Here is a 14,847-nt window from a genome sequence, read left to right on the forward strand (position 1 = left end):
CAATTACCCTTTATTACAGAATTTCAATGGCAGGAACCAGCCAAATGGACCAGGAAATGATTAAGAGACAAAAGTCAAGGCATTGTGTGTGCACCATGCTTAGTCCAGGCCTAAAAGCCCTATTGTAATGGCCACTGTTCCTGTAGCCCCTCCTGAGCCCCACCACCCTCCTCAGAAACACTGTGGCTACTTGGCACACTGCAAGGCCTATTTGTCTCTCCTCAAGGGAAAGGGTATAAAGCCACAGCAAACTTGCCAGGGACGGGGAGGGATGGTGGGGCAGGGAGAGATGAAGGGGCAAAAGACAGGCAGGAAAGGAGGTAACAGCCATAGACCACAAGCAGACCAGGGAAGGATGCAGACAGCAGAATTTGCAAATGTTGTGCTGCAGCTTGGAAGAGGGGAGAGAAAGAAGAGGGCAGGGAAATATCACTGCTGTCCCCCATCATGGGGCACGATGTCAGGAAGCCCAAGTTCAAAACCCTTTCCCCACGTACTGGCTATGCGACTTAGGCATTTTGCTTATGCTTTCTGGATCTCATTTTCCTAGTCTGCAACATGCAGATGCTGATATTAGCTGTATGTGGTGACATGCCAATGAAATTAACTGAAATGAAGCATAGGAAAGTGCTTAGCACAGTTCTTGACACATAAACTGTGAATTCTAGTTCAGAAAGAATTAGAAATTGCTTCCCTTTGCCTGTCAACTAGTACATACATCACCACCCCAGCACTGCCCATGTCACCCCCTGAGAAAGGCTTAAGGCATGATTCCTCCCAAGATATTAGAGGTTGGTGCAAAAGCTATTGCAGTTTTTGCCATTACTTTTAATACAACCTAATATTTGTGTTTAAGTGGGGACTTCAAAAGAGTCAATGGCTTCTGTTTCAAAAGAAAGACTCAGCCGGGCGTGATGGCTTATGCCTGTAATCCCAGCACTTTGGGAGACCAAGGTGGGCGGATCACGAGGTCAGGAGATCGAGACCACGGTGAAACCATGTGTCTACTAAAAGTACAAAAAAATTAGCTGGGCATGGTGTCGGTTGCCTTTAGTCCCAGCTACTTGGGAGGCTGAGGCAGGAGAATGGCGTGAACGCGGGAGGCGGACCTTGCAGTGAGCCGAGATCGCACCACTGCACTCTAGCCCAGGAGACAGAGCTAGACTCCATCTCAGAAAAAAAGAAAGAAAGAAAGAAAGAAAGACTCTCTAATCATGGAAATGGTATCAGGAAGTCTGAGAAGGACCTAGGCTGATATCTCTTGAGTCATGACCGCTATGGGACCACTTTCCTACTCAGCCTCTGTCTGAGACCATTGAATAAGATCTGAATCCAGTATTCATTGAACAAGGTTAGAGAGAAATGCCCTGACAGCAGAAAAAGACTTGGAATGCCGGGGGCTCCCCTGCAGGACTCCTGTAGTGAGGGTCAGTGGGTGGCAGGAGTCACTGGGGAATCAGGCCTGGGAAAGTCAGGGCTGCAGGTCACATGGCAGAGCCTATGAGTCCCCCAGACAGACACACAACCTGGGCCTGCCCCCCTCCTGGATAGTAGACACCTGTACCCACTGCTCCGAAGGAGTTGGGAAGTTAGAAGGTCTACGTTTGGTTCATGAACCACAAGGTGGAGCCACCAAGATGACAATGATTCTGCTAGCCAAAAGGATCTGGGTCTCAGCATGGACAGTGGAGCAACTGAGCACTGGTGAGCCACAATTCTCATGGGTGGGGCCAGGAAGGTAATGTTCCCACAGGTGGTGGGACTTGGATGCATGGGGGTGTGGGGGTGGCAAGAGCACAGAGCCAAGCTGAGATCAGACTGGTGGCCCCTAGGGCCCCTTATCCCAAACCTGACACAAAGAGGGTGGCCCACTCCTGCCTCCTTGCAGACAGTCTTGAGGAGAAGGCAGTGGAAGACAAGACAAGGGCTTCTAGAGAGAGTGTGGCAGCCAGGCCCTGGGTGTTGGGACAAGTGTCACTGCACTATTTGGGGGTCTGGGAAGGGCATGGTCAGAGGCATAGCCTCAGAAAAGCTGGATGGAGCAATAGTGAGTGCCCAGGTAGCAGACTGCACATGCCTGATGAGGACTGGTCCACCCACTCGAGGAGTCGAGGGAGACCAGAGGCAGAGGGGTCAGGTGGCTGAGGGGTGGCTGACAGGGTAGGATTGGTGACAGATGTGGGAGAACATGTTGGTGCCCATTAGAATTATAAAACTGAAATGGCTGCAGAGTCACTAGAGTAATTCTAAACCCTCCAGGGAGGCTTTGAGTCAGGTGCTCGAAGATGCTGTCCACATTCAGCTGGAGTGGCCACAATGCCAGTTGTCACTTCAAAACAGACACCCAGAAGAGGCAGCAGGGCCCAGCCCTTAGGAAAGAGTTGAAGAAGATGAACGAAGCAGAGCTGTCACCCAAAATAAAAGGCTATTTGTGGTGGTATTAAGTAGAAAGTGAAGAATGAAGTGGGAGGTAGACTGTATCTTATGAGAAATGACCACAATGAGGTCACACATTCCTTCCTTTTATGCAAATAGGAAGACCCAGGTCTCTATACATTTCAATAAGCCTTTCTTCTTTCCCAGGGTCATCTCTCCCCATCAGCTCCAGGAGGTTGCTCTGCCCTCAAAGAGAGAACTGGAAGGGTACTTGGCTGGGTGTACCTTCCTGGGCTCTTCCAAGATGACAGCTCTCACCCTGTGCTGCAGGTGGCCCTGTGCCTGGTGCCACTTTTCACTGCTTACCAGGGCACATGGACACCGTTGGTTCCAAAAGTGGGTCACAGCAGGATGGGCTGCTTCAGAATCACCAGGGAGGGCTATAAGAAGGCAGACTTCTTCTTTTTTCTTTTTTTCTTTTTTCTTTTTTGAGAGACAGAGTTTTACTATTGTTGCCCAGGCTGGAGTGCAATGGTGCGACCTTGGCTCACTGCAACCTCCACCTCTCGGGTTCAAGCAATTCTTTTGCCTCAGCCTCCCTAGTGGCTGGAATTACAGGCGACCTCCACCATACCTGGCTAATTTTTCATATTTTTAGTAGAGATGGGGTTTCACCATGTTGGCCAGGCTGGTCTCGAACTCCTGACCTCAAGTGATCCACCCATCTCAGCCTCCCAAAGTGCTGGGATTTCAGGTGTAAGCCACCGCGCCCAGCAAAGAAGGCAGACTTGTAAACCTAGAAATTCTGATGCAATAACATGTAGAAAAGAGCCCAGGAATTTGCAATAATGTTTCAACTCCCCAGACAATTGTGAAGCACGGCCAAATTTGGAAAATATTGATCTACACAAAACAATAAAAACAATACAACTATCCAAATATTAAAAATGACTTCACAAAAGGTAGCTAAGAGTGTGTCCGATTTTGTAAATATATATGCAATATACTTTGTAGTATATAATAATTGTATAACTCCGATTCTGTGAACACACACACACTCACACATGCGCATATATCTGAGTTGTAGGATGATAGAGGTTTTTCTTCTTTATTCCTTTCTCAGTTGACTTTCTATAATAAACACGTATTCTGTTCATAATGAAAATATGATTTTGTGAGTGCTGGGGAGCAGATTATGACATATTTGGACTCCCAGAGTGGCTTAGCTCAGACTCCGTGTGTGGGTTTCCTGGAAACACAATGCCTCCCGGAGAGGCGTGCTGTCCCCTTCCTTTCTTCTGGAGAATGTTCGTATGTGTTTGTTTCAATACACTTCATTCTGACTAGCAGATTGCATGGCTGGTTTTGTAAATGAACACTCATTTCACTCGATTAAATTAATATATTGACTTTTTTTTTTCCCCCACAGTAGTTAAGGAGGAGATCGGGGCTGGGGGGCTGGGCATGCATTCAGAATAGGGCTCTAGTCAGCAGGAAATGAAAGAGCTAAGCAAGGAAACTGAGGTTGATATCAACATGGTGGGGAGGAGAGGCTGCTGTGCGGAGGCTCCCCTGTGCTGCAGGTGGCCCTGTGCCTGGTGCCAGGGCTCTCACTGGGGACCCCAGACCCCTCTCAAGCCAGAGCCCCATCTTGCCAGGGCTGAGTCTGCTGTTGCTCTCCCTGGGGCAGGAGGGGAGAAGATCTGGTGTGAGTCCAGCGTGAGTGCTTCACACTGGTGAAGAACAAGGTTCTGGAGTCAGAAAGAACTAGATTCAAAATCTGAGTCTGGCGCTGAACACTCAGGCAAGTTACTGTCCTTCACTGAGCCCAGTTTCCTCTCATCTAGCAGGGATGATAACAGTATCTACTCAATGGATTTCTTCATCACGACCATCGTCCAGCTCCCACAGACCCCATCACCAACCACCCTCAGGATGGAGTGACAATGTGGGCCTGCTCTGAAGACTGAGGGTTGGGGCCTATTCTGAATGGCCCACCTGAGTTGAGTGGCATTCCATATCTGCCAAGAGGGTGAGGCAATATGATTGACAGATCCCTCAAGCCCACATGGAAAGAGGTGATTTCCTAAAGCAAAGAAGGTTGAGTCAAACAAATACCACTTGTCTACTTTGACATCTAATGAAGAACTCCCATCTTTTGGTTCTCATTGAATTATCTGATTGATCAGCAATCCTTATCTGCTCATAAGTAGTATGCTTATAAAAGTTTCAGGAGTGTTAGTAGGATTGGAATACTTGTCATATTGGTCTTGAAAACACAAGACTCTTCCCACATATTAAAAAGTAATCTTACTTATGTATTTATTTATGTATTTATTTTGAGACGAAATTTCGCTCTGTCACCAGGCTGGAGTGCAGTGGTGCTATCTTGACTCACTGCAGCCTCCACTTCCTGGGTTCAAGCAATTCTCCTGCCTCAGACTCCCAAGTAGCTGGGACTACAGGCGTTTGCCACCATGCCCAGCTAATTTTTGTATTTTTAGTAGGGACGGGGTTTCACCATGTTGGCCAGGCTGGTCTCGAACTCCTGACCTCGTGATCCACCCACCTTGGCCTCCCAAAGTGCTGGGATTACAGGCGTGAACCACTGTGCCTGGCCAATCACCAAAATATTAAAAATGGTTAGCTCTAAGAGGTGCTTACTTTCTCTTTTCAACTCTTTATTTTTGACTTCCCCCCCCCCCACAGTGATCTCACATTAGTTTTCACCGTGCTAGCCAGGATGGTCTCGATCTCCTGACCTCGTGATCCGCCCACCTCCGTCTCCCAAAGTGCTGGGATTACAGGCTTGAGCCACTGTGTCCAGCCTCACGTGGAATTTTTAATCCGCACATGTTAGGGTAGGGAACTGGTAGAAACCCTGTCTCTACTAAAAATACAAAAAATTAGCCAGGCGTGGTGGCAGGCACCTGTAGTCCCAGCTACTTGTGAGGCTGAGGCAGGAGAATGGCATGAACCCAGGAGGCAGAGCTTGCAGTGAGCCAAGATCGTACCACTGCACTCCAGCCCGGGCAATAGGGCAAGACTCCGTCTAAAAAAAAAAAAAAAAAAAAAAATAGTTCCTGCTGTGTGCTAGGCTTTGTGTGTGCTTCGCACTTTTATATACTTTATATGGATTTGCACCTAGTGGGTACTCAAAAAATACTAAGCTTTGGCCATCCAGAACATATGCAAAAGACAGCAACCTGAGTGGTGAGAGATGATGAAAACCGTTAGCTGAGCTGTTTCATTTAAAGAAGAAAAGATTCAGATGGAAAGCGGATAATTATTTTGAAATGTGTTAAAAGCCTGCCCCTTGAAAATAAGGTTACACACAATCTGGCTCCTTAGAATCATGGCCAATTCCAGGTGGTAGGACTTTTGACCAGAACTGATCTCGACGGATAAGGAAAGTGTTATAGATTCAAGCAGCAGCTGAGTGGTTCTTCTAAGGGCTGGATTACAACCTGTCAGCAGTGTTGTAGAGAATGTTTTACTGGAGATAGGATTTTAGATTAGACGACCTCCCGTTATTGCTAAGTATGAAAGCACAGTGACTGTGTTTTGAATGCTTCTAGCGGTGATTATCAACCTTTGAGCCAGCTCTCCAGTTTTCTGTGTGTACTGTTAAGAAGAGGTGTTGCCAACAACGTTGGCATGGTGGAAGCAGCACTGAATGTGAATTTGAAGCCAGAAGATCTGGTTTCAAGACTGCAGTGCTTCTTAGTAGTTGTCTGCCTACAGGGCGATCATTTAATCCATCTGAGCTTGTTGCTCATTTACAAAATGAGGATGATATCATCTACCCAACAGGGTTGTTGAATATTGACTTTGATTGGATACTACACAAATACAAGATTATGTTGTTGTAATTATTATTTTCTGAGTTATCTCTTATCTCTATACTTACATTTTTCATTAAAAGTTTTACAGTTTAGAAGATACTTTAAAATATCATTTTTCCCAACACAGCCTTTCTAAAGTGTTTCAAAATCTATTTACAGGTTCTTAGTGATACGTGGGGTGTCTTAGCTAAACAACAGACACATGTAAGGTAAATATGCTCTCAAGAATTTTATTACCTCCTCTGTTCATTTATTAAATAGATATTTACAGTGTATTAATTTTATACTTACATGTTGTGTACCCAATATTTGATAATTTTTTTTTTTGTGGTCCATTCCCTTCTTGGCGTTTCTTCTTATTTCCTATCTGTGTAGAACACAGCACATCACTTATTCATCCTTCAGATGTCATCCAGTACAATCTGACAGTAGCCCTCCCCATAATCTACACTCGAAGGACGCAGTTTTGTACTTCAGTTCAGCAGGGAAAGTAAATTATTATGTGAGTGGTTTTAGGACCATTGGACTGCCTTTTGGGAAATGAGCAGGGAAATATAAAACTGGATTCATACTTCTCACTTTTCACAGAAAATAAATTTCAGATGAAGCAGCGAATTAGGTATAGGAAAAAAATAAAACCCCAAAATTAACCAAGAGAGTATGTTTATAATCTGAGAGTTAGAGAGGCCTATAGCATGCTTGGTATTTTCCTCCATCACACCCTTTATCTTACTCTTTCCATTTATCACCCTTTGTACTTAAATGTTGATGTGTGACCTGTGTCTCCTGAAGGGAGCGACCATTTTTGTTCCACAGTTTATATACAGTGCCTGCAAGATAGTAAAAAATAGTAGTTGAATGAGTGAGTATTTACATATGACTAATGAACACGAAAAGGTAGTCTTGATCCTATGGTAAAGACATTCAGGTTAAAGTGAAGACCTTTTCACTTCTCATATTTCTAAAAATTAATAGTATATCCAATGCTTGCAAGAGTGGGAGGTAGTGGATGGGAGGGAAGTTTGGCAGTACACAGTAAAACATGTAGTGGGCCTATCCTTCAGCCGTGCAGTTCCACCAGTGCAAGTATACCTTCTAGAGATGCTCACAGAAATACAGAGATGATGGGGAGAAATGCCTTTGGTAGTATTGTGTATAATGTGAGAAATGGAAACATCCAAAATATCTCCTATGATCCAATCATAGAGTGGAATGTTAGGCCATCTTTATGGAAATAGGTCCAGTATACATTATTGAATTTTAAAAATTGCCAGTGTGTGTGTGTATAGGATGAATATACTTCTGTTTAAAATTTGGAGATTTTTGTGTGTTTGTGCATAGAAGTGATCTGGAAAGATAAATCCTGTAATTTATTAAGAGTGTGGGATTGGAGGATGGGGTGAAGGTACTTTTAACTCTACTTTTATTCTTTTGTGGGATTTTGGGGGGACAAGGATTGTCGAATGTATGTATCTATATTTTCTTTTCTTTCTTTCTTTCTTTTTTTTTTTTTTTTGAGCAAGCATCACTCTGTTGCCCAGGTTGGAGGAGTGCAGTGGCACAATCTCGGCTCACTGCAACCTCCGCCACCCGGGTTCAGGCAATTTGTCTGCCTCAGTCTCCTGAATAGCTAAGACTACAGGCAACCACCACCATGCCTGGCTAATTTGTGTATTTTTAGTAGAGATGGGGTTTCACCATATTGGCCAGGCTGGTCTTGAACTCGTGACCTCATGATCTGCCTGCCTCAGCCTCCCAAAGTGCTAGGATTAGCCACTGCACCTGGTCCTATATTTTCTTTTATAATTTGAATATACACACCCTTATGTTATTCCCTTACCTCCAAGTCTCTGCCAACATAATGATAAATTATTGCACATACTCCTAAGAGAATCCTTGTTCTCATTTAGAAACAATTTGCTGTAACTATGCCTTTGTTTATACCTGTAACATTTGAGTGGAGGGCTAAGGGGGAAAGAAAAGGTTCTGGTTTACAATGCCAAAATTTTTCTTCATTTGAGGTGCAATTATTTTTGAAGAGCTGAGGAAGAAGCTACGAAGTTTCAGCTCTAGTATGCAACTCTGGAAGAGGAAGGTAGAACTTTTCACAGAAACAAAACTGTCCCTTCAAGAATAATAACTCACCTGTGGAAACAATTATAGGGAACCGTTGAGTTTCATGGGGTTTTCAGTTCAAATAGGATCAGAGCTCTTTTTTGGAAGAGGAGTGGCATGCTGACATTTTATTTTGCATAACTACCAAAGCCCGTGTAAAAAGGGGAAGAGTAGGACATAAATTTTAACTATGAAAGATGTGAATGCCAATATTCTCTTTACTCAAAGATCCAGGAAGTAAAGTGGGATAGAGGCAGCATGATGTAGTAAAAAGTATATTGGTTCTGAAGTCAGTCAGAATATAGTCCTGGCTGCCACTTAGTAGCTCTGTGATTCCCTTTCCTTGGCTGTAAATTGGGGTAATAAATGGTTGTAGGATTAGAGTTAATGGAATGTGCTAAGTATATTAACATTGTAAGTACTCAACAAATGGTAACTGATGGTTTTTACTTGGTGTGAAAGAAGAATAAAGAAAGAACTGTTTCATCTCCTTCACTACCCCCTTATGTGTCCTGAGTTTGCTAATATATTTTGAGGCCAAGTTCTCAAATTAGATTATATGCTACCTGGATTAACAGTTAATTGATACACTTGTTCATTCATTAAAAATGTTGAGCTCTAAGTGTCAGGTATTACTCTAGGTCTTGGGAACATATCCGTGCTTAAGAAAGAGAAGGTGTGTGTTGTCAACTCACACATTCCCGTCTCTGACCCAGACTTCTCCCTTTAACTGAGATTTACACATATAACCACCTATTTGTCATCCCTACTTGGTTGCCTAGTGAAAATCTCAAAGGTGTTTTTCATTCCATGCTTTGCTGGGGTATCACTAGTGAGGGAGCTGGGACACCACAGTGTGCCTTTGTTGTCCTAATACATACCCATCTAGGCAAATAGTTAGGATATAACACAACATTATCATTCTTCATTAACTTTCTTAAAAGAATATAGCCCTAGTTTTGGCATGTGACTTTTAGTTATTTTGATTTGCCTCTATGTGTCCTGAGAGAATGTTATAGAAGTTGTAAACTCCTATTTGCAAGCTGAAATGCAAATATATGAAGTAAGTGCTTCAATAATGAATTGGTAGTAATATATTGTTTTCTGTTCCAGAAAACACCAGTTTGATCATGGAGAGGTAAAGACTTAATATCACTATTATTTTACTTATCTTAAAGTTGCATGCATTTGGACTTTCCTTTCTAGTTCCAGTTTCTAACTTTGTTAGCAATTGTCAGCAATCATCTTGAAAATAGCCTGGTATGTGTTTTTATGAGAATGCTACATGCAGATTCACTGATCACTCATTTGTTAAAATTAACTAGGAAACTCATTTGTTCTGCTCTGATCATCTTTACGCTAATGGAAGTTGATTTCTGGAGCCCATTTAGATATATATGTGAGGTGTCTATTGCATGACTGGAAATCACTTTCCTCTCTGCTCACTTTGCTGGAGGCCTCAGAGATGTGATTGGTTACTGCTCCCATCTCCTAGTGGTCCAGTCTGGTTTTGAGGGCGGTTCCAAAATAGAGCCCTCAGATCTTGAGGCAGCAGTCATTTCTTTTACCACTGTCTTTTCTTGGTCTGATGGTAGCATCCAGGTAGATTCAAAAATGTGAGCTTTCTTAACCACAGGTTTGACTCTGAGAATCACAGAAGCACTTGCCTTAATGACTTTTTAATTTTAGCCTTCCACTAAAATGGAACAGTTTGAAAGTGAATTTTAAGAATTGTTTTGTAAATTTCAGAAACCAAAGTAGTAGTAGTATTTTTTGTTACTAAGGAGAACATACCCCTTTCTACATATTGCCAGCTTAGTATTCTTAAACTTCACTAACAGTAGGAGTAAAAAATATTTTCTTCTTTCTTTCAGCTGGTTTATCATGCTTTGCAATTGTTAGCATATACAGCCCTTGGTATTTTAATTATGAGACTAAAACTCTTCTTGACACCACACATGTGTGTTATGGCATCACTGATCTGCTCAAGACAGGTAACATGTTATGTTGGAGTATAGCTACTGTAATAATTTTAGCCTTTATTGTTGAGTGGCCCTAAAATAATGAATTACAAAGTCTTTTAAGTGATTATAGTTAAAGCTCTTCATGGTTTTGTACTTATCTTTCTTAAAGGGTAAGGGCCAAAGCTGATCATTTTCTATCTTTCTAAAGACTTTAAAATAGCTGTTGGTGTACAACAAACACTGATTTAGTACAGACTGACTTCATGAGTGGTTACTGCAGGTGCTGATAGAAAGCAGAGCTTAATTGTACAAATAAAAACTTTTTTTGTTTTGACATTCATATCACGAAGAATTCTAACAATGTCAAGTTATAAGTGCTTGAAAATTATATGGTCTTTTTTTTAGTGTCAAAATTAAACTTTTTTTTTTCATTTGGTACACATTTGGTGCACATTCTTGACTTGTGCTTTTTAAAATTTAGTTTAAGCCTTCCTTGGGGGTTTGCTGCTAATTTTTCCTGGATAACTGCCTCCTTGCTCTGTATTCACAAACTGATGCTTCTTCATAGTGTCACCTTTCCATCAGTCAACCAGCCTACGTACAACAGCAGCACCTCCCTTAAACATAGCAGATGGTCACTAAGCACCTACACTGTGCACTCTAGGGATGGAGGATAGAGTAGTGGACAGAAAAGTCAAAAGCCAGTGTTTGTAAGCCCTCAAAAAACTTGAAATCTAGCTCTGTAGACATGCAGAGAAAGATCAAGAGAACAAAGTGTTGTTATGGAGTGTGGACTATTTGAATGTGGAAAAAAGTAGCCAGCCTCGAGGTTCCCAAGCAGAACATTGATTATATTAGAAAGGCACTACTTTCCTCCTTTCTGACCCCTTCAGGCTGGCACAGGAGAGGAGGCTGGTTGGAAGCCTTTAATCTTGAATCTTTATCCCACAGTATGACTGATGATATAGGTTGGTGCAAAAGTAATTGCAGGTTTTGTCATTAAAATAGCAAAACCCGCAATTACTTTTGCACCGATCTAATAGAAAGTGTCACCCAGGGCAGGTTTTGCAAATGTGGGGTTCCTGCTGGTCACACAGGACCTCGCATTCAGAAGGACCTTGAACTTGGTTGAATGTTTGCTGCTGCTGTTTTGAACGTCTTAATAATTTTTTAACAAGAGACCCCACATTTTTGTTTTGCACTGGGCCTTGTAAATTGCATAGGTGGTTGTGGCTTTACTTGAATCTGGGAGTAGAGAAAGCAGGTTGAGAAAAGAGCTTCCTACATTGTGTTCCACTTATATGAGGCTGATGGTAGAATTCTTTTGATTCCAAAGATTATTATTTTGGGGCTTTTTCTTTAGGATAATTAATCCTTTTTTTGGGACTCTAGCAGAGGCCACATTCTTCTCTGGGAAGAAGTTTTGCATAACATTGCATACTACTTTATACTAACAATTACCAATATATTCTTAATTCGGTTTCAGCTATTTGGATGGCTCTTTTGCAAAGTACATCCTGGTGCTGTTGTTTTTGCTATATTAGCAGCAATGTCAATACAAGGTTCAGCAAATCCACAAACCCAGTGGAATATTGTAGGGGAGTTCAGCAGTTTGCCACAAGAAGAACTTATAGAGTGGATCAAATATAGTACTAAACCAGGTTAAAAAAAAAAAAAGTCGTATTTTTTAGCTGTTTTTCCCACAATTTTGTATACCACTGCAAACTCTTAAACCCTAGTTACTTCCGCTGATCTTACTCTTTCTAAGCAATGTTGCTTTTAGAATATCTAAAACAAAGGAGATATCAATCCTGTTTAAATGGTTTGCAGGGGAAATGTTATACATAAGTTCTTAGTAATTTATTCTGCCATTTTTTATAGATTTTAATTTTTTCAAAATTTATTCACAGTCATAAATGCCACATTTAAAATAATTTTTACTGTGCTTATTTTCTTAATGAATTTTTAATATTAGTCCTTCACATTCCTTCTTGAAATAAACTCACTCATGGAATAAAATAATTTTTACTGTGCTTATTTTCTTAATGAATTTTTAATATTAGTCCTTCACATTCCTTCTTGAAATAAACTCACTCATGGAATGTGATATTTTACTCCTGTGTGGAAAGGGAGTCTTTGTTGTCATCTGAGTGTCAAATGATTGAATACTAAATCATCTTCCAGAATTCCTTGTTACTATAAAGCTTTCCTAGTCCATTTGATACTTCTTTTCTAGATTCAGGAAAGATTTCTAAGATTTTTTTCTTTAAAGAAAGAAAGAAATCTTTAATGATAAGATGATGAAGTTCTATTTTCCAAGGAAAATAGTTTTCCCAGACCTGGCTGCCAACTGCTACTTTATCAGCCATCTGACCTCATTCTAGTTCTGCCATTGAATCTTGAAGTCATGAACCTGCTGGGCCTCCGCTCTGTTACCTGTGAAATAATTGATTTAAACTTGAAGGAGACCCCTTCTCACCCTCACTGAGTGTCTTCCTGAGACCTTCCTTCCTCTTGCTTTCCAGATGCAGTGTTTGCGGGTGCCATGCCCACGATGGCAAGTGTTAAGCTCTCTGCACTTCGGCCCATTGTGAATCATCCACATTATGAAGACGCAGGCTTGAGGTCAGTGCACAGTCTTGCATCATCAAAACAAACCTTCCATGCAAACAGACAGTGAGTGGAGGACGCCAGCAAAGGAATGAGGAATGTTCCAAAAGGATATGATGAACTGAGGCTTATCGCGTCGGGGAGCAGAAGGCTGAAATAAGACTGCTAAGCTCTAAACAAATTCGTTAAGGCTTCACAGGGCAGGAAAGCAACAACTTTGGGGGCCATCTTCTCTACCAGGCAGAAAAAGGAAGTCATACTACAGCACTTTCCCACAGGTTAACAGGGCTCTAAAATGTCCAAGTTCTTTTCATCCTGTAACTCCCTGAAGAGTTTAGCTTAGAGTGTTTATTAAGGTTTTCTCATAGGTGATTTTTCTTGATTTTGGAGAAGTCATTTGAAATAGAATTCCATTCAAAGAGGAGTTTATTCTGGTTTTCACCAGTATAGCCTGTTAGAATGATCTTGGGTGTTTTCTGTTTTTTTAGATTTTTTTGAGACTTTAGAAAATAATTTAGAGACGTGTTGTCTAAATTATTTTTTTAATTTAATTTTTCATGCAGTTTCTAAGGCAGGTGAAGCTATTCATTTTCTAAGTGATTAGGTGAATCTTATTAGCATCTTCTTTTGCATAACAATGGCATGTACATTTACAAATAAGCTTTTTCATTAAAAAATCAATCTCATCAAGCTAATTTCCAGACAATTTTGTTAAATAAGTTTAGTTTTTCTTAAGTCTAGAAATAAAACGAAGAACCATTTAGTGTGAATTACTGTTGATGTTGAAGTTGGGACTGTTGCAGCTTCAGAGTAGTCCTGTAGTTGTGTTTGCTGTAGTTCATCCCTGTTCACACACAGTACCTCACTCTTACATGTGATGGAGCAGTGAAGAATTTAAGACAAATCAATAGGTGAACAAACACAAAGATGACCAAGTTTGGAAATGTAGGGGTGCGTTAAAGGTGACCCTCATCTCCCACGACTTGGCCTCCTTCTGCCTCCTGCTTTTGACCTCACTGATGCCCGTTAGCCGGAACTTCCATGGGGAATTTCCTCCTGACTGGATTCCTCTTCCTCGTCGTCTAGTCTGATTCAGTGCTTTCTTCCAAATGTGTTGATTATATCGTTTTAATCTTGAAAATTTTGTGCCCAATTATTTTTCTTTAAAGAGCCAGAACGAAAATAGTATACTCAATGTATAGTCGGAAAGCAGCTGAAGAAGTGAAGCGAGAACTGATAAAGTTAAAAGTGAACTATTACATTCTAGAAGAGTCATGGTGTGTAAGAAGATCCAAGTGAGTATCAACACAGTTAACATTTTATAATCAGAAGACACGAAGATTAATCCAAGCACATGGCAAATGCTTTGCTGTTGACGGGGGGGTGTATATAACATAAAGTATACGCGGAAAAACTTTTTTTTTTAAACAGGCTCTCACTCTGTCGCCCAGGCTGGAGTGCACTGGCGTGATCTGGGCTCACTGCAGCCTCCGCCTAATTTTTGTATTTTTAGTGGAGATGGCGTTTTGCCGTGTTCGCCAGGCTGGTCTCAAACTCCTGGCCTCAAGTGCTACTCCTGCCTTGGCCTCCCAAAGTGCTGGGACTACAGGCGTAAGCCACCATGCCTGGCCTGAAAAAACCTTTTAGATAGTGATTTGGAGACTTTCTTTTCTAGTCTTTATAAATATCTTTTTTTAAAATAATGATTTGTGTGTGTGCTACCTTAAAGAGATTTTTATTGGCACTAGTTGATAATCTCCCTAATTGTTCATATTTGCTTTTGATGTTTTTTAAAAAAAATTCTATTTAAAGTTGGATGTATTTTCTTTCAAAAGACTTCCAGGGTCTGAAACCAAGTAATAGGGAGTCTCTTTTGGTGAAGTCAGGCAGCTGAGCACCAGGGGCCGCATTATCCGTACTGGGTCTCTGTGCTACAC

General features: G+C 41.5%; 1 protein-coding gene across 2 annotated transcripts in view; it reads left to right on the plus strand.

Annotated features, from left to right (window-relative positions):
* Window positions 1–10,249: 10,249 nt before the first annotated feature.
* Window positions 10,250–14,847, plus strand: part of LOC105529238 (probable C-mannosyltransferase DPY19L1) — a 23,856-nt gene continuing 19,258 nt past the window's right edge. For both annotated transcript variants that reach the window (XM_011966335.1, XM_011966334.1), the window contains exons 1-4: window positions 10,250–10,330; window positions 11,787–11,961; window positions 12,826–12,925; window positions 14,080–14,205. In XM_011966335.1, the coding sequence (XP_011821725.1) occupies window positions 10,265–10,330; window positions 11,787–11,961; window positions 12,826–12,925; window positions 14,080–14,205 (467 nt within the window). In that variant the 5' untranslated portion in view covers window positions 10,250–10,264. The remainder of the gene's footprint in view (window positions 10,331–11,786; window positions 11,962–12,825; window positions 12,926–14,079; window positions 14,206–14,847) is intronic.

The sequence above is a fragment of the Mandrillus leucophaeus genome, unplaced genomic scaffold (assembly GCF_000951045.1).
Source record: "Mandrillus leucophaeus isolate KB7577 unplaced genomic scaffold, Mleu.le_1.0 Scaffold757, whole genome shotgun sequence".
Lineage (NCBI taxonomy): Eukaryota > Metazoa > Chordata > Mammalia > Primates > Cercopithecidae > Mandrillus > Mandrillus leucophaeus.